Source organism: Ochotona curzoniae, unplaced genomic scaffold, assembly GCF_017591425.1.
Source record: "Ochotona curzoniae isolate NIBS_2020 unplaced genomic scaffold, NIBS_Ocur_1.0 contig_883, whole genome shotgun sequence".
In the NCBI taxonomy this organism is placed as follows: domain Eukaryota; kingdom Metazoa; phylum Chordata; class Mammalia; order Lagomorpha; family Ochotonidae; genus Ochotona; species Ochotona curzoniae.
The window spans coordinates 23,656,440-23,681,014 of record NW_024466599.1 but is presented as its reverse complement, the minus strand read 5'-3'; the positions used below and the strand labels follow the sequence as shown (position 1 = coordinate 23,681,014).

Genomic DNA, 24,575 nt, shown 5'->3' with positions numbered 1-24,575 from the left:
GTTATGGGACACTTTAACCAGATCATCCCTACTAGGCTAAATACCTATCACATGTTAGGGCTTCAGTTGACTTACTGAGTAGTACTTGCACCTTCAAAGCTACAGAGGAAGAAACTGATTCATTTACTATTTCCTTTTCTTAAAAGATTTATTTTTATTGGAAAGGCACATCTACAGAGAGAAGGAGAGACAGAAAGCAAGCTCCTTCATCCATAGGTTTACTCCCCAAATGGCCACAATGACTGGAGTGGAGCCCATCCAAAGCCAGGAGCTGGGAGATTATTCCAGGTCTCATGTATGAGTGCAGGGTCCTAAGGCTTTGAGCTATCCTCGAGTGCTTTCCCAGGCCACAATCAGGGAGCTGCATGGGCAGCTGCATGGGCAGTGGAGCACATGGGACACAAACCAGCGCCCATATGGGATCCTGTGAATTGCAAGACAATGATTCAGCCACTGAACCATCGTGCTGGACCCTATTCATCTATTCATTCTTCACAATTGCTCCATGTTTTGACCTCTGCCAGAAGTTAACAACTTCCATTTAGTGAGCCTGTGAAATAAAAATTAAAGGAGGCCGTTGTTTTGGACGAACTTCCTGCAAGTCCCAGCAAATCAGACTGAAAATCAAAATGGAACCAGTGTTACAGTTCACCAAGCTGAAGAAGAAGCAACAGCAGCAGAAGCAGAGCAGGTGTTCTAAGGTGGATGGAGTGCAGCTGACAATGTGTCACAAGTAAACTATGCTCCTGAATGTGGGCATCATGGGTCTATAAGAAACACAAGGAGCTACCAATTGTGAAGTGACACTACAGCTTCAGGGAGACAAGCCCATAATCACCTTCTTTTTGACAAGGAGTTTCTGCCAGTGCAAACCTCAAAGATTCCTTGATCCTGAAAAATTATATGGTTCTTAGAACACATTATCAAGCTGGCAGTGCCTCCTGGGACATGGCAACATCTTGCATGATGGACAGGAATGGGTATTTGGAATCAAGGCCCACGTGCATAGGATGACTGAAGACCAATGGGAGAAAAGGGAAGTAGGTGATCAGGATAGTCGTTTTTTTTCTCCCAGAATCTTACACCTCTTGAAACAATCTAGTTTGCTCTTCCTTTCTGAAAGGTAAGTCAGGTCAGCTCATTAAGAAGACACTTAATACACACACACATCCTCTATTGTAGAGTGTGGCTTTGAGTCAAATTTCTGCTAATGCACACCTAGGAGGTAGCAGGAGATAGATGACTCATGCACTAGGGCCTATCCCTGGCTTTTATAGGCATTGGGGAGTGAACCAATGGAAGAATATACCTTTCTATGTTTCTGCCACTCTGCCTTTCAAGTAGATGAAAATCAACACTTTTTCTTAAAAAAACAAAAGAAAAAGAGAGGACGGGGGAGGCACTACACTGAGAGTCAGGAGGCCTGCAGATGACTCATGGTCCCACTTTTAATGATCCATGTGACCCTAGAAAAGTCATTTTCTTTTCTCCAGAGCTCAGTTTCCTCATCTGCAAAACAAAGAAGACACCAACACTCTTTTACTTCTGTAAATCCAATTCTAAAATAAATGGATTGCAAATCAAGTCATGTCTCTTTGTCTTCCTTACTCTGTGATCTGAACTTATTTCAAAACAAATAATGCAGACACTGGAAGCAACCCCTTTCATTCTTCCACAATTCTGGTCAGTGGCACATATCTGTAATTATATCTTCCTTTGAAAACCAATGGATATTTTTTTTTGATGTATGTGAGTGACACAAGTCTTATCAATAAAGTTGAATACATTTTGAAAAATGCAAAATACTATAAAAATTAAAAAACAAGTTAATTTCAATTAAACTGCAAAGGTATCAAAGGGAACTAAGACAAAAATACAATGAGCTGCATGACATGCAACATGCCAAATATTATTTTGCTACCACAACAACATGATATGTATTTTTCCTCTTTAAGAAGATTATTGATTTATTTGTTTGTTATTGGAAAGGCAGATGTACAGAGAGGAGAAACAGAAAGAAAGATCTCCCATTTGCTGGTTCACTCCCCCAAATGGCTGCAATAGCCAGAGCCAAGCCAACCCAAAGCCAGGAGCCATCAGCTTCTTCCAGGGCTCGCCACTGCTGGTACAGGGTGCCCAGGCTTTGGGTTGTCCTCTACCACCCTCCCAGGTCAAAAGCAGGGAGATGGATGGGAAGTAGAGCATCCGGGACAAGAACTGTCACCCATAAGGGATCCCATACATAAAGTGCTATAGCCACCTGTGACTATCTTGAGGTAATAGCTGCCACTCTTTCTCAGGTGGTTGCAGGTTTGAACACAAATTCCTGCCCATGTGCTCCCCCAAGAGAAGCTGTCATCTAAGGGTAGCATATATGGATCACAGTGCTAAATAAAGCTAACACAACTGAGTTGTGGCATCAAGGGAAAGAGCCAACATCACACTCATGTGCGTGTGTGGCAACCCTCGCCTGAAATGCCACATTTTCCAGTTCACTTAACTTGAATGTAGACTAGATGATGTTCAGGGCCAAAGGCTGACCTCAGTTCCTAGGGAATTATCAATATGAGGAATAAAGGATGCAGTCTTCATTTGTTGCTATGATGTAACTACAGCACAGAGGTCAATCAGAACACCTGTGTCTGGGTCCAGTCTCCAGTCATTTGAAGCTGTGCAATCCTAAGGAACTTGGGTCATCCTCTCTGTGGTCCTCTATATTAACTTGTAAAGTTAAGGACTTGTTACAAGGATTAATGAAATAAATGTCTGGGGAAGTACTTTGTAACTGCCAAGTGCTAGGTGAATGTTATTTATTATTATAACCATCTACTCTCCAAATGATATTTTTTTCTTTTTTGAGTTAGGAATTATTGAGCCATGCTACAGCTCTTCTGGGAGGAGCTGACTAAGATAAATGTTCCCCTTAATTGCAATCACTTATGAATATTAGTGATGAATGTCAGGGCTCATAGGGTTGACAAACCACTCTGTTGTGTTAGCAACCCTCACCCACCCGCCCTATGTTTGCCAGTCTTGCATTCCTAAAGCATAGCAAATCTCACAGATCTTGCCTTAGTTTGCAGAAAACCATCATGACTTATTTTTAACCCAAAGGAGGCTCTAGCGAGTGTGTTATTTTCTAGCTTCTCTAAAGCCTGCACAAGTACCAGCCCACCAAAGAAAATGATGGAAAGCAGACTTACAAATCCTGCACAGTGTTCACAGAAGGTCGGCTTCAGATAGGTCATCTCCTGAAAATTATGGACAAATCCTGGTCCCATTTTACAGTGGAGCTGGGATTTAGCTCTTAGGAAATAAGCCATCATTTCATCTTTACTGATTAAACCATCTCTGTTAAAAGATCAAAAAACGAAATCGTTGAATATCATGTTGCTAAGTAGTTGCCACATTTTAAACACCTACTCATCCCCATACTTTTGTGCCCAAAAGGTCCAAAGCCAATGAGGAATGTTGATTTCTCTCTTATATCTAAAGGGAGACAAAAATTGTAAGATAAATCACTTCCCCCCCAAAAAAACCAGTTCTTAGAAAGCTTTCTGTGGGAAACCAAATCCTTACTAGTGGCTTCCGGAAGTAGAAAATGTTTACAAAAGTGAACAAATATGTATCTTAACATACTTAAAATGTATATAATAAATGTATTTGATAAATATATTTTTGCAATAGCATATACAAATAAAAATTATACCAGTGAATTAGCCCATTACTCTCTTAGAAAATCACAACAAAAGCACCTTAGTGTGTTAAAAATTTTGAGAAAATCATACAATAGACAATTATTTCATTAGGTTTAACCCTTGTTTGCCATACTTGACAAATTAATACATTTTGCAGAACTACTAATTAATACCTGTTTTTGTGAAACCCAATGTGGAAAACAATAACTTAGAAAAAATTTTTTTCTGAGAGTTTCTGATATTAACCACTCAAATTTCAGAGTGATTATCCAAGGAACAGTTTGAGATATTAACTTAAAATCTGACAAATTATATAAATAATCTATGACTAGTTCAAATCTTTTTTAGGAAAAAAAATTTATAGGAATCTACAGATATTGATTCAGATAAAGATGGTGTGATAAAGACAGTTTTAACAGATGGTCTCAGTTCTTTTAAAGGTGTAGCAGAGGAAAGAAATGAAAACTGGAAAGTGACTTTAAGTCCATGTTCTAATACGTAATTAATGTTCTATTAAGTAATTAATAACAAATTAAATGAAGAAATGAGTAGTTATCATTTTTGCTTTGTCAAAGAAGTTTATGTTTCTAGTAGTATCATTTATTTTAAAAGTGTTTTTCATTCTACCTATGTAGTAAGTTTAAGATTTCAAGTTATTAATGTTAAAATATCATGATTTTCCTTGGTGCATTTTATTATTTACATTTCATTTTTGACAAATCCTCATACCAATGCATTAAAGGACTTTAGTGTAACTTAATTTGGATATTTCACCAATACAAAATTCAGCATTTCATTTCAGATGGTTTGAAAATTAATAACTAATCATGTACAATTAAAAAGTGATCAAGAGGCCAGTGCCTAGCATAGTGGGTGAGGACGGCATCTGTGCCAGCTCAAATCCCAGCCGCTCCACTTACCATGCAGCTCCCTGCTAATGTGTCTGGAAAAACAGTGGAAAATGGTTTAAGAGCTCGGGCCCCTGCACTCAAATGGGAGAGGGGAAAGACGTTCCTGGCTGTTGGCTTCGGACCTGCTCAGTATGGCCAACGTGGTTGTCTGGGGAGTGAGTCAGCAAATGTAAGATCTCTCTCTCTCTTTCTCTCTCTCTTGTTTTCTCTCTCTCTCTCTCTCTCTCTCACACACACACACACACACACACACACACTCAGTAACTCTGTCTTTCAAAAAAAGGTAAATCTTCTAAGAAAATTAATCAAAATTTTAATGCCAGATTTCTCAGCAATTACTATTAGTTCTTTTTTTAAAAAGGAGGCATAGAATCTTTTTTAATTAAAAAAAATTAAATGTATTTGAAAGGTAGATGTTATTCATTGAAGATATATGTTATTCATTGCTACCTGCAGCTATCTTCAGCTTGTGAACAAAACCTGGTCATGGTGATTTTTCAGATTGCTGGGACTCCCAGGCAGTATCTAGCCATATTTCTCTTTTAGTCTCTTTTGATGGAAGTTTCTTGGCTTTGATAGCTAAACATTACAAGGAATGTAAGAAATATGGAGTTATACTAATTTGCAAATGGGCACTTGTGTTGAACACTAACAATGTGGTCTTCCCTGGGATTCCATCCAACTGATCATGTTCAGGGACGACAAGGGGGAAAAAAATCAGTGAAAAATAAGACTTGCCTAGGGTTGCAGTTGTTACAGGTTTCCATGCCCTCCTCTAATAATTTTCTGCCTTAGGAAGGTTGTGAAAAAAAATGCAAAAAAATTTAAAACTTACTGATCTTTATCCAGCACACAGAAGGAATCCAAAAAGGGAAAATTGGCTGCTATACTTTCAAAGTCTTCTTGGGAGATGTACCCATCGTGGTCATGGTCGTAGTTTCTAAATACAGACTGCAAATGAAAGACAAGTGCATACTGAATGAGCATTTATGAATCAGGCTCTGAACTTGTTCTTGTGAAAGCAGTGAAAAGTAGCACATTATCCCTTCTATGCAGAAGCTTAAAACCTAGTGGGCGGTAACATAATCAAGAGACCTTTACATATAACAAGATCAATGGTTTGCTAAGGATAAAAACCAAGTATGATGGGGGGGGGTGCGGTGAGTGGGTTAAGATTAAGAAAGATTTGCTGGGAAAACAAGAGAAAAAGATAAACTGAGACTCTAAGTCAAGTGAGAGTTAGGCTTGGTGGATTTACAAATTCCAGTACCATGATAGTAAAAAATGAAGTCTCAAGATATTAAATTATCTCAGAATGAAAGTATATACTTAATTCAATTCTAATCAAAGTCTCTTCCTCTCTCAAATTTAAGAAAATAAAATTTACTTCTGTCTACTGATTTATTCCTCCAGTGCTCATAACAGCTGGTACTGTGCCAGCTCCCATGTGGATGAGAGAAACCCAAGAACTTAGCCATTGGCTGCTACCTCCTGTGGTGCACATGCATATGAAGCTGGAATGGAGGGTGAATCTGGGACTCAGGGGCTCTCTGGAATGGGATGTGGTATCACAAGAGATGGCTTAACCACTGCAATAAATGACTGCTCCTAAGTTAGGTTTCCAAAAATGTTTATAAGTCCTATCTGCAAGCAAATTTATATTAACTTGGATTCAAGCCATAATTCATCTTTGCCCTTTCTAGTTTCCTTTTTAAAAAGATTTACTTATGTTTGTTGGAAAGGCAGGTTCATAGATAGGAGAGATACAGAGAGAAAGATTTTCCATCTGTTAGTACTCTCCCCAAATGACCACAACGGCCAGAGCTGAGCAGATCCAAAACCAGGAGCCAGGTGCCTCCTCCAAGTTGGGTGCAGGGTCCCAAGATCCTAGGTCATCTTCCACTGCTTTCCCCAGTCATAAGCAGGTTGCTGGATGGGAAGCAGAGCAGCCGGGACCTGAACCAGTAGCCATATGGGATATCGGTATTTGAAGGTGATAGATTAGCCAGTTCAGCTACTATGCCAGCCCTAACCTTTCTAAATAGTTTCTGTCTATTCTACCTACCAAAGTATTTATGAATAAATGAATTAAAATATAACTAAAATCAGTGTTTAGCACCCATTGCTAGTGTATTTTGTAGATTACAAAAATACAAAACATTATATTCTTTTGTAAGTTCCAAACTGCTTAAAAGTTAACCCTTATTTATATATATTTAAACTTTATATTTTATTGATATAGCATCTTGTAATTTTTTTCTAAAGATCTTTAAAATTTTTACTTGAAAGATAAAGTTACAGAGAGGAGAGACAGAATGTGAGATCTTCTAGCTGCTGCATCACTCTCCAAATGGCCACAACAGTTGGAATTAAGCTAATCTGAAACCAGAAACCAGGAGCGTCCTCCAGGTCTCCCATGTGGGTGCAGGGGCCCAAGCTCTTAAGCAGGAGCTGGATGGGAAGTGGAGCAGCCAGGACACGAACCAGCAGCCCTATGGGATGCCGGTCCAACACATGAATGATTAGCCTTCTGTACCATGGGGCTGGCCCCTAAATTACTTCTATGTATAGTCTAACATCCTGATTTATATTTTGTGGAATAGAATTCAGCATAAAAATCCACAATAAAGCACAATCTTCCTTCCGCTTTAACCTATGGTAGTAATTTTTCCAAACTGGGCCAACCTTCCCCTATGAAAACAGAACTGGAGAGAAAGAAGAGGCCAAGTAAGATGGGGATTAGGGGAGAGACAGGCAGAGAGACACTGAGCTTCCCACCAGAGCACAGGAAGTCAGCCCACGGAAACAGAGGAGGAAGTCACTCTGATTTGCAATTCCTGGTTTCAGACCTTACTGACGACCACTCAGTCCCTGTGGTCCCCGAGGCCTCTGGATCCTTTCCCACTGTCCCTGATCTGTTCCTAGCCAATCTCCAAATGCTCTCGGGGACCTTATCACCTTCTCAGCAGCCTCCCTCAGCAGGCATCCTCTCCCATCCTCCCTTTCTTGTTTCCTTCCTGTGTGGAGACAGGAAGTCTCACAGTTGCCCAGATTATCCACAATGTAGAATGTTTTTCTTCTTAATATCCATTCATAGCATTAAAAAAAAAAAGGTACGTATTTTAAATGTCTAATCCTATTGCACCAGAGAAAGTACTAACTCATGAAAGTAGCAGACCTTTACCAGGGACCCCAGTTCCAGTGCCTGTGATGTTTCAATTTCCCCAAGTGGGCATTTTCATACTTCTTCACATGTGAAAAACACAGCACCTCGTTTCTACATCCAGTGCTTTTTAGGTTCTGAGTGGCGGAATGCTTCTATTTCATTAAACCAGAAATAGGGAGCTCGGGAAACCACAACCCACAGGGCTTTTTCCTCCCCTTGAATAACCAACTTACCTGGTATTTCATTGTGATCCATGTGGACCTTTCATGAGTGATCCTAACACCCAAACAGTCCCAGAAGCTAGTGGCAACAGTAGAAATGTCAAACATATAAGAAGAAGAGGAATTGAAAATTGGTGAAAATATCAGGGCTCATGACAGCATACTGACAAAAAGGGGAAAGAGGGTCTTTCTGGAAGATTCCTCTTGATTCAGAGGCCAATGGCAGGTAAGGGTCAGCTAAATTGCTCTTAAAATAACATAGGGCTACTTTTATGAGCCATCAGATTCCTTGGGCAACCAGAGAATATTCTGGAAAGAGAAAGGGATGTTCAGGTGTTCTCTGTTGATTCTCCCTCAACTACTTACCTCAACTAATTTCCTTATGTGCTTGTTGATGATTGTGGGGTCTGGCTTTGGCATCACCCCTGATGCCCACTCCAGGGGTACCACAGGCTTGTTGGGTGTAGTCGGGGAGGTAGGCTGCTGATAGAACACATATGTATTTTTCAACTTTAACTGGAATTTTGGACAATTAGAACTAGAAACACTAAGAAAAGACAGGTTTTATATATTAATCAGATCACAGAAACTTACATATATGAAGTTGTATGGTTATACAACAAGCATCTTTTTTAATTCTATCGAACAGAGAACTCCACAAGTTTTTAGATAGTTTTTTTGTTTAGCAGTAGCCTTAATTCCTTTTAGCTGAGCTGATTACCTACCGATTTTGAATTTCTAGGCTCCAGCACCAGTGAGAGTTTATAAATATCATCTTCCGTGTGATAGAGGTCCAGAGAGAGCTGAAGCAAAATTAAAAGGGATAAACAGTTACTGTGGATGATATTCTTTTTATTTACAGTGTTGAAACATTTTCCAAATTAAAAGTTTAAGTTCAACACATAGTAATCTGAATCAATACAGAACAGTTAAAAAAAAGGGCATGCAGGGCCCGGTGCGGTGGCACAAGTGGTTAAAGGTCCTCGCTTTGCACGCCCGGGATCCCATATGGGTGCCGGTTCTAATCCCGGCAGCCCCGCTTCCCTTCCAGCTCCCTGCCTGTGGCCTGGGAAGGCAGTCGAGGACGGCCCAAAGCTTTGGGAACCTGCCCCCGCGTGGGAGACCCGGAAGAGGCTCCTAGCTTCGGATCGGCATAGTATCGACCTGTTGCGCTCACTTGGGGAGTGAATCATCGGATGGAAGATCTTCCTCTCTGTCTCTCCTCTCTGTACATCCGCCTTTCCAATAAAAAAATAATAAAAATAAATCTTTAAAAAAATAAAAAAAAGGGCATGCAAAGGTGGTGAATGACATTTACAAAAAGAAAATTTAGTTCTGCTATAGATGTCAGCATCAAAAAATTTGACATAATTTCTCAGCAATGATTATTGATTAGTTCTTAGTGCTGTGACCTGAGCTAGAGATGAGGAAGACTTAATGCTCACAGATCAGAAACACAAAATATGATCACAAATATTGCCTTAAAGATCTCATGTAAGGACTGTGATAACAAACCAGCAATTAACTAGAGCCCTTTTATTTTAGGCAGTAAACTAAGTAAATTATGGTGGTACAGAATGACAAAAAATAATTTCCTCTGCTGTCATGGGCCTGAAAATTTATTTGAATAAGTAGGATCTGCTAGCTTGTGTATATGCTTCAGTGTCCTCCAAATTTGGTCCCCAGGTGCCTCTGTGGGGACCTGGAGAATCTTTGAGAGATTAGCAGGAGGTCCTGAAGTCTTTGCGGGAGATGGGACTAGGGGACCTTGTATGGTGACATAAGCCCTTTCACATGCCTTCCTGTCAATGGTGCCCCCATTTGCTGGTCAAATTCATGGGCCCTTCCGAATCTCAGCCTTTGAACATCCAAAACTGTGAGCTAAAGAATAATTTTGTTGTCAGGATGGAAAGAAGGATAATATAAACTCAGAGCACCAACAGATAAATTCAACTCAGAGCACAAATTCCTACCAATCAAGGGTAGTACATACTAAGTAGGAAGTAAGACGCCGCATTCTAATTGCCACCAGAATCCTTCAGGGAGCTGCAGAATAAAGTAGAAGACTAGAGGTACTGGAGTCTGGTAAGCCTCGGTTCAAACTTTGTAACCTTGAGCAAGCTAATTCTTGCCTGACGTTCAGAATGCTCCATCTATAAAACAGGAATGACCATACAGTCCCTACTGATTTGGATTTCGATCGGAATCGAATGAAATAATGCATATAAACAGCATCACACAAGATCTGATATACAGCCAAATCTTACAAAATGCTCTTCAGCGGTGTGGATGTTATTATTAAAATTGTTAATGTTATGGTGATGATGATGATGATGCAGAATAGGGGCCAATGGTGACTAAAAAGATCAGGACAAGTTTACAGAGCCTTTTGTGAGCTGAAGTTTACGACAAAAAGATCACTAAAATGTAAAAGCAAAAATAAAATTCGTAAAGCCTTAAAATGCCTGTTCCCAATCATTCTAATTAGTTTTGAAGTTCAAGACAAGCCTGGACAAATCCCACCTAAGTCCTCAATGATAAGACACCTGCTGGATGACACCATTTCATCAGCAACGAAGATAACCAGGTACTGAGTTTTTTCTTTGATTTTTTTTTCAGGCATGAAAAAAAATTCCCCCACCATATTTTGTCTGAAGACAAAGTCTAATGATTGGAGTGACAGGAAAGAAAAAGGAGGCAGAAGCAAGAGAAAATTCAGAGATAAGGTATGTTCTTCACTCACTCTCTTTTTTGTTCCACCTCATTTAGAAAAAAAAAATTGGAATCATAAAATTTAATATATTCATTCAACAAATATCCATCAATAAACAAATACTTCCATGTGGCAGGAGTCATCCAAGTCACTGTTCTTGTAGCTACTCAACATCTTTTGAACTTTTTTTAAAAAATCTGAAAGTCAGAGTTATAGAGTGGGGAAGAGACAGTAAAAGAGGAATCTTGTATCCACTAGCTCATTCCCCAGGTATTTGCAATAACCAGAGCTGAGCCAGGCTAGAGACAGGAACTTTAGCAGGCTCTCCCATGTGTGTAGCCAAGCCCCAAGTAAATTACCCTCTGGTACTTTTCCTGAACCTATAGCAGGGATCTGCTCAGAAGTGCAACAGCTGAAACACAAACTAGTGCCCATATGGGATGCTGATATTAGCATTCAGCTCTCTGTTAATGTTTCTGGGACAAGTAGGAGAAGACAGGCCAAGTACTTGGGTACCTGCATGCACATCAGAGACCTGGATGAAGCCCTTTGCTCCTGGCCCGGCCCAGCTCCAACTGTAGTAGCAGCCATTTGGGGAGTACAGCAGCAAATGAATGGTTCTCTCTCTTCCCCTCCTTCTTCTTTTTGTAACTCTGCCTTTCTAATAAAATAAATCTTCAAAAATAAAGGATGTTGGTCTCATATCAAGAAGTTGGGATTCTAGCTCCTGATTTTAGCTTTAAAGAGCTGCATGAGCTCGGGAGCTAAATCACATTCACACACAAGGGTAAGAAGGGCTTCAAGATTTCAAAATAATCCCAGATGAAAGAATTAGCGTAGGGCAAAACAAATCCTGAGTTTTCTATAAGGAACTTTATTTTTAAGTCTGGAATATAGTAGTAACAACAAAAATATACTTTCTACTCTTTCATCTCTTCAAGCATAAGGAAATTTAGGGGTTGGGCATTTGCTGCAGCAGTTAAGACAATGCATGGATATCCTATGTTAGGCTACCTGAATCCCAGCTGTTGATTTCAGCTTCCTGCTAACGCACATTCTGGGAGGCAGCACAGGATGACTCAAGTAGTTGGGTTTCTGCCACCCATGTGACAGGTATGGATTGGGTTCCTGGCTCTTGGCTTCAGCCTGGCTGTGCCCTGCCTGTTGTGGGTATTTGGGGAGTGAATCTGTGGGTCCTCTCCACTCCACATCTCTTAAACAAATAAATTTTAAAAAAATTTTAGAAGTTGAAGTGGGATGTGCCAGACAGGAATATTGGCACACATATTTTATTTCAGAAAAAAAGTCTTTATGTCATTAACTTGAGCACCTTACCTTTTTGGTTTGTCTTAAAAAAAAGTTACAATGATAAATAGGATCTGGCATGGGATCTGTGCACCAGTAGGCAACAGGAAGAGTGCTGGGGACTGAGAGCAGAGGATAGCCACTCCTCAGCTACAACAAATGTTGTCAGCCTGACTCTAGACTGAAATTCCAGATCTGAAAGTGGGGTTTATGTGGAATATTCCAATTTTTAAACAATGGTAACTAGCAATCAAAAACACCTATGTTGGGGCAGCTGCCCACTATTCTGTCCATTCTCCAGCAGACCCTTCTGCTGGGATCCAAGTCTCATAAAAACAGCAGCACATCTGTCTTTCCTCCCTGTATCCCCCATTCCCAGATGGCAGCCTTGCATTGTGAGGTTTTACTAATAAAGAGAAAAAAAATCAAATGACTTCTTCATGCTCAAGTCCTTGTTATCAGGAGACAACCTGGACTTGGTAAGCATGAGCTTTCCTCTTGACTCAGGCTCCACGTCGTGTGGGGAATGGCACCAGCATTGGCTAGAACTGAAATGACAGCAGTACCAGAATATCCAGCCAGAATGCCAAGTGAGCCACATGCTAAGTTGGGGAGAGGCTCTTGAATAAGACACAGAACAGCCTTTATGTTACGGCCCTGTGTCAGATGGACAGATAACTGACCCACTAATGGAAATGATTGGGTCTTCTCCAAAAGTCTGTTTTCAACTTCACTAATAGTACAGACCAGGGCAAGTAAGTAATCTTCTTGAATCTTGGTCCCCTAATCTAGAAAATGGGAATCATCACTATAGCTCCTTCTCAGCACTGTGGTAAAGATTAAATGAGCTGATATGTGCCTCATGGGGTTTGTTTAGAAAGCCACAGGTGCGGAGTTTGGTATTCACTCAAATGCCACTGTGTCTATCTGTGCATATAAAGCTGCCCTTTTGGTCACCACTTGAATCTCTACTTGCCAAACCATTATCCCACTCCTCTCTTGAATCTCCTCATAGAGGCTGCCCAAAGAAGGATCTGTCCTATTTCCTACACATCCTTATTGAACATGAGCAGCCCACCAATGGCATCTCAAGAAAATGTGCACTTGCCTAATGTATTTTGAGTATGGTTGTTTCTCACAAATATTCCCACCCACTGACTCAAGCCATTGCATTTACCAGCCTATCTCCGCAGCAAAGACAGTTGCAGATTTAATTTTCAGGCTAATCTTTACATTGGCCTGAGTATTTATTACAAAACAAAGCACACTTGCATACTTGGTCATCAAACTACCTCCACTCACCAATTTTTAACTGTTTTTTTTTTTTTTGAAAATGAGACTGTAAAAATACAGGGACTTTCCAGTTATTTGCATGTACTCAAATGGTAAAAGTAACCGATAAGGCTAAAAATACTATGAAAAGAATCAGACTGTTTCATATATTTTGAAACATAAGCACGAGCTCTTAAACTCCTGGTTATATAAACTGGAATCTCAGTGGGAACACTTTCCCTGGACCTCCCCACCAAAGAGGAACGAAGTCCCCAAGAGTTTGGTGAAGTAGTCCTCCTTCTTTCACATTCTCAGGGCTGTGCAGGGCACCAAGGATCAATGATAAGAATAACAGACCCAGTCCTTGCTCTTATACATTTTCTCTTGTAATAAACTCCATCATTCTGCATGAAGAGGGAGGGAAATACAGATATTTAATTTTTGCAGATGTGAAGTAAGTAAATCACATGTCAATCACATTAGACAGCCAATGTCCATCGGAAGCAAACCCTCCAAGAAAGAGAACACCTAGGGCTCGGTTACACATGTCTGCCACCTGCAAACCTTTTATCCTCTAAAAATCTCAGCATCTTCTGTTATACCAAAGGAAAGTGCTGGGATAATGTAACACTCACTCCCTTGCCCAGGTCACATCACTGGGTGCTATTTGTATGAATTTACTAAGAAACTATATGTGAAAAATGTTATGAAAAGTGACATTCATTACTATAGAAGGTAGTAGCATTGTTCTGTGGCTTACTATACACAATAAGTATCAAACAACTTAAAAGAGCTCTCATCTATACTTCACAGCTTTCAATCGTATATTGAATCATTTATTGGTTACCTCATTCACTGGGTTGTCATATTTAGATGAAAAGAATCAAGGCGAGTAAAAACCACTTGGAGTCTTTTGAGCACAATGAAAGGCCCTTCTAGCACCATGGTGTGGACACACTTGCATGCACCTGGGCAGCTGCAGTCAATCATGCAGTTGCGACTCAACCATGCATGCACTTCCCAGAACAGCTACTGGGCTCCCAACTGACACATCAGAGCTATCACCACAGTTCTCATATTGAGGAGATTAACTCCCCAGGGGTCAGGAGGAAGGGAGGTGAATTTCTGTGCTTTGACCTTTCTCCTTGGTTGTTTTGGAGGACCAGAAAGAACTTGGTTTAAGCAGAAATTTGCTTGATGCTTAACCACCGAACACAGGACTAGGCTGTCCTAAGGAGCCACTCAACCAGCACATTTCTTAGAATTAAGTTGACATTTGGTTCTTTATGCTCAGGACCCCACCACTACTCATCTCTGGAATCACTGACTTAGAACTGGGAAGAGGCCTCATGAGCGAGAACAAAGCTCTTATGAAAAAGCCAAAATCAGGGCTAGTTAGCAGAGAGAAGAAATTAAGTAACTGCCAGGGAATGACTCTGAAAGAACTTGCGTCTAAGATTTGGGAGATTTGTGGCTTCTAAAAATTTTTTTTTCAATATCTTTAAGATGAGCTGACAGAACAAGAATGAGCAAGAGAGAGAGTATCTTTCTCCCCAGCAAAAATGAGTGATTTTTCAGCTCCAACGTTCCATTTTTACATTTATGCCACTGGCATGACTTTCAAAATCCTCCAATAGATTCCTCTCTGATTTATATTATTTTACTATCTGTATTTCTCTACCCAATTATCATCTTGTTTCTGCATGAAAACTTGACTATGTTGTCGGCATGTGTTCTGGGAAGTTCTGCTTGATATTGCAGATAGAGTCTAGACACAGGCACTGGAAACACGGGTCACACATTGAGGACAGTCTGCAGACATCACCTGTGTCTGTGGGTTTGCATTGTGATGAGGGCTGCAACTCTGCTCACTTGCTCATGGAAACAAATTTACATGGCAAATACTAAATAAATGCAGCTGCTTGGATTATTTTGAGTTTCTCTCCTCAGTAAAGAATGTGTGCGTTTACTGTCTGTCACACTGACTCAGCTGCTAGAGAGCTGCATTTCTCTGTGTTGGCAGTTTCTGCTTTACACCTCCCATGCTGCTAGCAGTATCACTCACATGTAGGGGTCTCTTCTTTGGTAAGCAATTATGTGCTCTAGGAACAGTTTTTCAGAAGGTCTAGGAACCAGCTTCTTCTCCAGCAAAGCAGTCCTGGATGGTTTAGGCTGTCAGAGCTTACCATGAGTTATAGGCTTCATTTTTCCACACCCATAAAAGGAAACTAGTCAATCCAGTGTTGTAGCCAAGCTTTAGTTGCTATGGGGTTGTATCGCCAAACAAGGGAGCTATGATCTTATTTATTGAAGCAAGGATGAGAGAAGTCAGCTACACGTTTCCCCACAAAGAAGCAACCAGTGAAAAATATTTTCCTAAACATCTGTTGTATCTAAAGTTCTGGGATCCACATATAAGCTAGCCATGTCTGCTACAAATGCCAACAAATGTGAGTGGCAGGTAAATTGCTTCTAGTCACTCCCAACACTCCAAAATATGACATGAACTTTATCTATTGCATTCCTAATTATTCTAGATACCACAAGAAGTGCTAAGAATGTGATGTGCAAGGCACATAAACAAGCAATATCTAATACAAAGTATGAAGTATAAGGACAACACATATGACAACGTGTTACTGTTGCAGAGGGGGCCAGAGAATGTTCCAGAAAGATCGAGGTTTCTAAATGTGAGCTAGCCACATGGAAAGGTGGTGAAAGGATTTTTCCAAGCCTGTGCAAAGCCCAGAAAACCGAGGGTAGCATTTCATCGTAAGAAGTACATGAAGTCCCATATTCGCCAAAGTCTCGTATAGCAGGAGGGTGAAGACACACAGGTGCGACCAGGAATTGAGTCTTGAAGAGCCCCAAATGAGAATGAGAGCTGCCGGTGGTGTGACAAGGAGATGGTTATTGGGGAGATCCTAGCAATACTGAATACCGCAACTAAGTGCAGTGAGGAGGAGAAGGATGCGATTCAGGATTATAGAGAATGAGGCAATCAGCTAAACATGCATGATGAAGGGGAGGGAGGGACAAGAATGAGTCTGGAGCTACCTCTCTGAGAATTCCAAAAGCAAGAGCTCTACATGCAAGACTAGACCCCTCTGAACAAAGGAAATGGGGTTTTTTTTCCCCTGAGGTTACAGTCCCCCGTCATGCTGGTTATGGCTTTGGGGTTTGTTTTCCCTGATTTGAAACTTCTTCTCACCTACTGATTCGGAAATCAGTTTTCCGCCAAAGCAAATTGCTGCTACACATCTTCATATATCCCTCTGGAAAGTGAGGTGCAGAAAGATTATGTGATATAAATGTGGTCCCTTGAAACTCACCGTAAGCAGGTTGATCAAATCCATGTTGGGTTCCAAATGGTGAGAGGCATTCTGTAAGGACACCAGTTCACTCAGGGTAACGGAGAGCTGGTGCATTTTCACAATGTTCACTTTGTTCTCCTCCATCCAGTCTGGGAAAATGACATGGACGGCTATCAAATCTTTCAAGTGTACTCCAAGGATGGGGATTTTGAAGCCATCACAGTCGGCAAAGGCCTTGCGGTAATTGCAATAATTGCCATTGGAGGAGACCAGCTCTGTCATTTCATTCCAGTTCTGAGAACAGATGGAAAAGTAGATGTTTCAAACAGCTTTCCCTTCTGACCGCTCCCAGATCTTGCAACGTGTGGCTAGGAAATTCCTCAGCTACCAAGAGAAGTATCAATTTCACCAACATTGATGGGAGGAAATAGTAACCAGGGGAAAGAAGTTAGAAAAATGTACTAGGCCTGGCTATCAGTCCAATGGCCTGCTCCAATCTGCTACAAAATGGAAATAGTGTGCACCTCAGTCCACCTATAAGAGATGCTGGGATGTTAAAAGGCGTTATGTGTACTTAAACATCTTGTGCTTCATGAAAACAGGACAATGTACAAATTGAAGCATGTGTCATAGTGAAATTTCCTAGTTGCTCCAAGAAAGTTACACTTCAGATATAGCTCAGAGGTTAATTCGGGACACTGAGGTGCAAGACAGCTGTGGGTTTGGACTCCACAGTAACCAGAAATCGCTTAACTTTTTGGGGCTTCCTCATTTCCTTTTCCTGTTTTTTTTTTAAAGAGTTCAAATAATAATTTACAAAGATATCATGATGATTTGAAACCACTATCAACTTCTATTTTCTTTCTTGTTCTTCCCAAAGTTAAGCTTTTGTTTTGTTTTATTTCGTGTTTAGGGTGTGGTGTTTGGCCTAACAGCTAAGCCATTAATTAAGATACAAGTGCCCCACACCTGGCATTACTCCTGATTCTGGCTCCCTGCTTTGGCAAACCCTGGGAAGCAGCAATGATGGCTCAATTGATTGACATCAGTCATGTGGGAGACCAGGATTGCATTCCTAACTCCAAGCTCCATCTGGGGGGTCTGTTGACAGTATTCAGGAAGTGAAACAGAAGATGGGGGCTTTCTCCCTGTGTCTGTCTCTCTCCTTATCAAATAAAATGTGTGTGTGTGTGTGTGTGTTTTACTTGAAATTTAGTACAAAGCTAAGAGAAAACATGTAAGTCCCAATGCTCCTTACAACTAGTGCAGTCTGAGGTCAGTCACATTTCTGCAGCTTTCTTTCTCTTATTTTACATGGACATGTCATGGTTAGTTGTGAGGCAACAATCAGACCTTCCTAATAGCTCCCATGTCAGGTCACACTACTCTTTCTGAAAGCAACCACGTGACCCAGACAGCTGTTTTCAACCCCAGAATCAAGAAGACATTCTGATTTGCCATCATAGTCATTCCAACCATTTGGTTTAAGATTGATTTGATAACACAAAAGTAAGCTAATCATTGTATTTCTCTGAACACTGTGATTGGTCCAGTGTGGATATGTTATCTAAGCTGGCCCAACTGTCCTAAAAGATAGTCTTTAATTCCACATTGCAAGGTTTCAGTAAGGAGTTTTTTCTATTGCCATCTTCTACGAATAAAGGAGAATTTTCCTGTTGCTGCAGATAGTGCAATCAAGAGGCCAATCTAACTAAAACCAACCAACCAAGATAACACTGATACTCTGAGGAGCTGAGAGCACCTGAGCCAAGGCTCAGATCAGACCACAGCCGGATTTCCAAGAATGTTCGAGGAGATACATTTCCTGTTGTTTAATCAACATAGTAATTTGGTTTTGTTTTGTTTTATGACTTATAGCCGATGGAGTCCTATTTATATAGTGTACTTTGATAAAGTAATATTTTCATGAAGATAAAATACTCGTTTTTGTTCAATAAGGATGAAATTATTCACATGGCCTGGGAATAAATATAGCAAAAGAGCTCATATTTGGAAATGATAACCATGTAAAAAAAAAACTGCTTAGTTTTGTTTCTGACATGTCAGCTATGCCTGAGGATTTCTATACAAGGCCCATATCTTCCTTTCCACTGTTCTGAACATAGTGATGTTAGTAGTATAGCAGTCAACGACTTTATTTCAGGAGGGTAAGAGAGGAACTATAGCTATCTTATTTCCCCTGCACTCTGTGTGTGAATCAGTGCCTATCCTATGGTAAGCAACAAGTAAATATTTGTAAATATTTATAATCACAATGTGTTAATAATATGTCGAAGTATTTCTTTTGAGAAGTGGAGCACAGAAAGAAAACACTCTCATCTGCCAATTTATTACCAAAATGTCCACAGTGGACAGGGACAATCTAGGCGCTGGAAACTCAATCCAGGACTTTCACAGGGGTGGCAGGAACCTAGTATCTCGGGCCACTACATTAGTGAAAAGCTGGAGTGAAGAGCTGGAGCTGGGATCAAATCTAGGTACCCTGCAATGGGACCAAAAGTTTGGCTCTGTGAAAGCATTTTTATTCATGCACATAATTATACCTCTGACCTGTACTTGTAGGCAGACTCAGCTGGTAATTATTCTTCCCTCCTGGTTTGAGCCTCATGTGCAATGCACTCTTGGTTGAAGAGAAAAGCTTTCCCACTTAGAGTAAGATTTGTAAGAATACTGAACCTACACAATTTCAAATGAAATGAAAGGAACCATACCTTTGTAACTTCTGAAGAAAGGTGAGAATGGGTCTCCTTGAGACGTGAGATGGAGCTATGGCTAAGGCCTCCCACCACTGCCATCAGGGTATTAAAATTTTTAAGTTGAAGGAGCTTCTGCAATAAAAATGTTATCCATACCTTTAAGCATTTTTTAACTATTTCAAACTTTGTTAGCACACATAATTTTAAGAAAAATAGTTAGAAAAAGTAATAGCAATGAAAAGGTACAAACAGAATCCATTAAGATACATCAATCATGCACTGAATCCTTCTAAGCATGACTTTTTTAAGAGCAACTGCTTACATGAAAAAATTATTTTTTGACAGATTTCTGTGTATAGTTTAATTGAACAATGACAGTGATCCTATCTTGTAAACACCAACTTTCCTCAATAGCATGAGTGAGCATGCAGACTCCAAGAATGACAGTCTGATGACCAGACATACCTTTGCAACATTGATAAACTTCGTGATCACATCTGCCCTTTGCTGTGGGGTTGGCTTACTAAGAACCATCAACTGGACCCACTTTGAGATTCCATTAAACAAAGCAATAGATCTCTCCAAGGTTGGGTTATTCTCCAGACAGCCATGGATAACATAGCTTTGGTAATCAGTGAACTAATGAAGGAAAATTGAGAGATTCTGATTACAATAATGCTTTTTCTAAATTACTGTTGCACAGAAGAGGAGAGATTATTTTATAACAACACAGCAGTGTCTTTCATTTCATGTTAATAATAGCATTCTACAAGCTTGAATATGTAAGTACCTTTAATATGTTCATTTGTAATATTTCATACCAGATTCCTCTTACACACATACAGACACACATTATTATACATCATAGTGTTGGGGAGACAGAAAGAGAAGCTTCAGTTGCATTCTAGTGAATTCTAAATAGATTGGGTTGTAGGCTCCACTAGGCCCATTTACCAAAATGGGGGCTTACAAGAACACCTGAGACTAAAGGATCATTTTCCTCAGAGAAAGAATCTAAGAATATCCATTGGGAACACAACACTGGTGATTCGGACAATCAGACATGTTTCAAATACAATAGTATGCATTAAGAAGAAATGAACTTCAACACAGAGATCTGAAACCATTTTGTCATATTTCAATTTAAAAAAAAAAGAAATGAAAAATATCAATAAAGTAACGCAATTCAGCAAAACAGACACATTCCCAGATGTTAGCAGCAGCCTCAGCAAACACGTAGTAGACGTCTATCGTACAAACAGGGCAGGGATTCTCCTCCCATGGACTGCTTGTGGAAAAGTATTGAGATCTTCTCAAAACAGGAGCACTTAAAAATCGGTCTTTCAGAAATTTATGATTCTAACCAAGATGATCTTCTTTCAGACAACAATGCAATCCATTTGCTGGCATGTTGGGAAAGGAGGAGGACAAATTTCCCCAGAGGTTGGTGAGACAAAGTCAAACAGTTGGCTGAAAGCATAGCAGAGAGGACACACAATAACAAATAGTTAAAGGCAGGCAGCTCAGAAGAGACCATTGGAGGCGGAAGAAAAGGGAGACAGAAGAAACAAAACCTCATCAATAAGAGGAAGAAAGAAAAGTTCAAGAACTTTGTCCCGAGGAAAGAAACAATTTGAAAGTCTACTAAAGAGTTTTCAGCTTATGCCCATAATTAGGTCTTTATACAAATCCCAAGATAAGTAAATCTTTCCCCCTCAGAAATGAAAGAACTAGCAAAACATGTTGACTTGGGAGAAGTCAATGAAGCTAAATAAACCTTGAACGGTTAACTCTCCAATGAGTATTTTTAAAAATCATGCTTTAATCCTATGAAAGGAGACATTGAAAACAGCAACAGAAATATAGCTCCTGAGCCATAAAATAAAGACAGGATAATATTTATCTTTGCTTAAAAGGGATTGTTCCTGTGAATTAAGGGCACATTTCCAACGGGGCATAGTGGTAGAGGCTGCCAAAACTTCAGAGAATGAAAATGCGGCTCTTGGAAAAGTTGGCAATGGTGGTTGTTATCCTTGGAAAAATCAATGTCAAGTTCCTTACTGAGATCCTTCTAAAAGATTTATGCTCCAGAAAAGTGAGATGCTCTGCCAATTCAATGGGCTCCAGATGGTCAAATAGCAGACAGGCTTTTCCCTTCTTGGAGACTTTTTTCCTCTGAGTGACTCTTCTCATCCAGTCATAGGAAGGACTATAAAAGAAGAGTGAGTCTGGTCAGCATGCTGAAAGCCCATTTCAGTCAATGGAAGTTATTAACCTACTGACTCTGTAACGCTTGGCCTGCTTCCAGGAGCTTGTGCAAAATACATGCCTTGTCTTTTGTATTTAAAGAGAAAACCACTGACCCATTGCCAATAGAACATAAACTTTCAGTTGTTTTTCCAGAGAGAGTGAGTTTACACTGATTCATCCAGAATCTCTTACTTGGTCTTACTCTGACCAAGCAAGATTTGGACCATAAAGGAAAGGTCAGGGATAGGGATATAAATTTCAGAGTTTATCAGCATATAAATGATGATTTAAGATGCAGAGACTGCTAAAAACTGTGGTTCTCACACTTTACTGTCACATAAATTATCTAGAAAACATTGTTATAAAGAGCGAGAACTGAACTTCACTGCCAAAGATTTTGGTTTATAAGGAGTGAATTTGAAAAGTATCTATTTTGAACAAGCATCCCTGATGGTGCTTAGGTTATTCACTTTTAATCACTCTTAAAGAAATATTCTAGGAGAACAGCATCTAAATGCCTAAGACACAGGACTATATTTCAAGAAGGGCACTGAGAATCATCATGCAAAGTTCACTGGATAGGAAACTAATCCAATTAGCAACACATTTCTACTAATCCAGCTATCTACTGGTTAATATTTGCACAACCTCATGTCAACCTTGGAAGCACCATAGCAGAGGGCTTCTCAAACCTAAATGAATATATGAAATGTCTGGGAACCGTGTTGAAGTAAAGCTTCCAACTCAGCAGGATTGGGAAGGGGCCCCAGATTCTGCTTTTCTAGTGACATCCCGCAAGAGACCAATTCTGCTAACTTGCAGACTGCACTCTAGTAACAAGGGCAGAGGGACATTAACTGGACTCACACTGAGTAACTGATGCTATGTACATCAAATGCTTTCACACACTGTCTTGCGTGCTTATGAGACGTTTATAGTTGTCCTAGGAGAAATGTATCATCCAATTTTTTAACTAAAGAAACTGCATCTTGGGAAAACGAGTTGTTTCCAGTATGGCAGTACTACCATAAATCTTCCTGAAGGAAGTAAACCTTAATCCTAGAGTGATATTGATTGGGTCATGACTCCCTGCCCCCACCATCAAGGTTGAAAGATACTTGTGCCACGCTCACATGCTGGAAATGTCAATGAGGTTAATATGTTTCTCGTATCCCAGTTGACTAGCTGCATCTCGGAACTCTTCAGTCATACGAATCAAACCAAGATCCAAATTGAACTCTGCCGGAAACTTCAGAATCCAGTACCTGAAAACCATAAAATATTGTTGACAGCTGAGAGATTGATTCCAAGACGCACCTCTCTGGAAACTATGATACCATTTTACACACTACATATAACACACATTTACAAACCGCACTCCAATCAACCATCCCCTAAGCCCAGTCCATCCCATGGTGTCTCTCTCTGCCTTCTTTACAGCGTCCCCTACTCCCACTGGGGGCCTTGTTATGAAACTTTATAGAACCACAATTGAGAAGAAAGTCTTTCCCTAAATCACCACAAATAGCTGGCAATGTCTGACAAGGGAGAAGAAAGCAAATTCATCTTAGAGTTCGTTCCGTTCTCTAATCCCATTGAGCATCATTTAATGCTTCTCTCTTCCCTCCTCTTTGGCATAGAAGGGCCAATTTTAACAAAGGCAGTAAAGGGGGAATCTGAGTAGTCCACTGTTTCCTGGGAAAAAGAAAGTTGTCAACAACCCCAGAACCAGAAACTCCCACCAAGTTAGATCTGTATTTACCTCATAAAGTAGCAGATCTTTAATCGAAATTCATCACAGCTTTCTCCATTGGCATTGCGATACGTATACCAGTTAAAGAAAAGTCATATCCTTGCCCCTTGTTTCTTTTGCAGATATTTGCAGCTGTTTCTCCAGTTTATACAAATTCCTAATTGGAAGGCCATACTGGAGATATATGGGTTACAACTGAACATCCTTAATTCAAAAATTGGAAATGCTCCAAAATCTGTAACTTGCAAGTAGTAAAAATACCATGGGAAGAAAAAAATAACATCTAACCCCTTGGAACAGTGTAGTCAAAGCAGATGCACTACACATATTGTAAAAAATTACCTTCAGGATGCTTTTTAAATAAGGTTTAAGTGAAACATAAATGAATTCCATGTTTGGACTTTGGCAACTCCCTAAGAATATCTCATTAGGTACATATAAACATTTCTTCCCCTACTAAAATTCTAAAATTTGAAAAATCCTGGCTCTCAGAATTTCGAATAGAGGATACTAAACTTGTATGAAGTGGTCGCAAAACATATGTGGAAATTTTGCATTATCTTTTCATTCCATTTTTCATGAATTTTTTCGAATTCCATTTTATAAAAACACTCAGATGGGGGAGAAAAGAGAGCTTTGATCATTTTAGCACTGAGTAATTGAAACCTGATTTGTTAATCATGTGAGCTGTCCATATATTTTTGGCCTAGAGGAGAAGGGCCTTATAAAATTAGTTTTACCTTTCTGAACACTTACTTAATCATAGTTGTCAAATACAATTACAGGGCCCGGCATGTTAATCTAGTGGCTAAAGTCCTCGTCTTGCATGTGCCAGGATTCCATAAGGGTACCGGTTCCGATTCCGGTGGCTATGCTTCCCGTCCAGCTCCCTGCTTGTGGCCTGGGAAAGCAGTTGAAGACGGCCCCAAACCTTGGGACCCTGCACCCACATGGGAGACCCAGAAGAAGCTCCTGGCTCCTGGCTTCAGATAAGCTCAGCTCTGGCCATTGTGGCCACTTGGAAAGTGAAACATCAGATAGAAGATCTTCCTCTCTGTCTCTCTTTCTCTCTGTATGTCTGCCTTTCCAATAAAAATAAATAAATCTTTAAAAATATATTATTAGAAATATATTGGCAATAGTGCTTAATTAAAATTATTAAAATTGATACCTAGAAAAACATTTCTGTTAAAGACTTTCCTAAATGTTTAGGATTAATACCTTATAAATGCCTTTAATTTCTTTAAAATTTGAA

General features: G+C 40.0%; 1 protein-coding gene across 2 annotated transcripts in view; it reads right to left on the bottom strand.

Moving 5' to 3' along the window:
* RASGRP3 (RAS guanyl releasing protein 3) overlaps positions 1-24,575 on the bottom strand; it is a 68,559-nt gene that overhangs the window by 8,369 nt on the left and 35,615 nt on the right. Inside the window, exons 5-14 of one of the 2 annotated variants that reach the window (XM_040993059.1) lie at positions 23,330-23,392; positions 22,701-22,832; positions 21,379-21,526; positions 19,783-19,956; positions 19,333-19,449; positions 16,619-16,894; positions 8,722-8,799; positions 8,363-8,479; positions 5,445-5,560; positions 3,204-3,351 (exon numbers count right to left, since the gene is read on the bottom strand). In XM_040993059.1, the coding sequence (XP_040848993.1) occupies positions 3,204-3,351; positions 5,445-5,560; positions 8,363-8,479; positions 8,722-8,799; positions 16,619-16,894; positions 19,333-19,449; positions 19,783-19,956; positions 21,379-21,526; positions 22,701-22,832; positions 23,330-23,392 (1,369 nt within the window). The remainder of the gene's footprint in view (positions 1-3,203; positions 3,352-5,444; positions 5,561-8,362; positions 8,480-8,721; positions 8,800-16,618; positions 16,895-19,332; positions 19,450-19,782; positions 19,957-21,378; positions 21,527-22,700; positions 22,833-23,329; positions 23,393-24,575) is intronic. The other variant, XM_040993060.1, reaches the window with a different exon arrangement.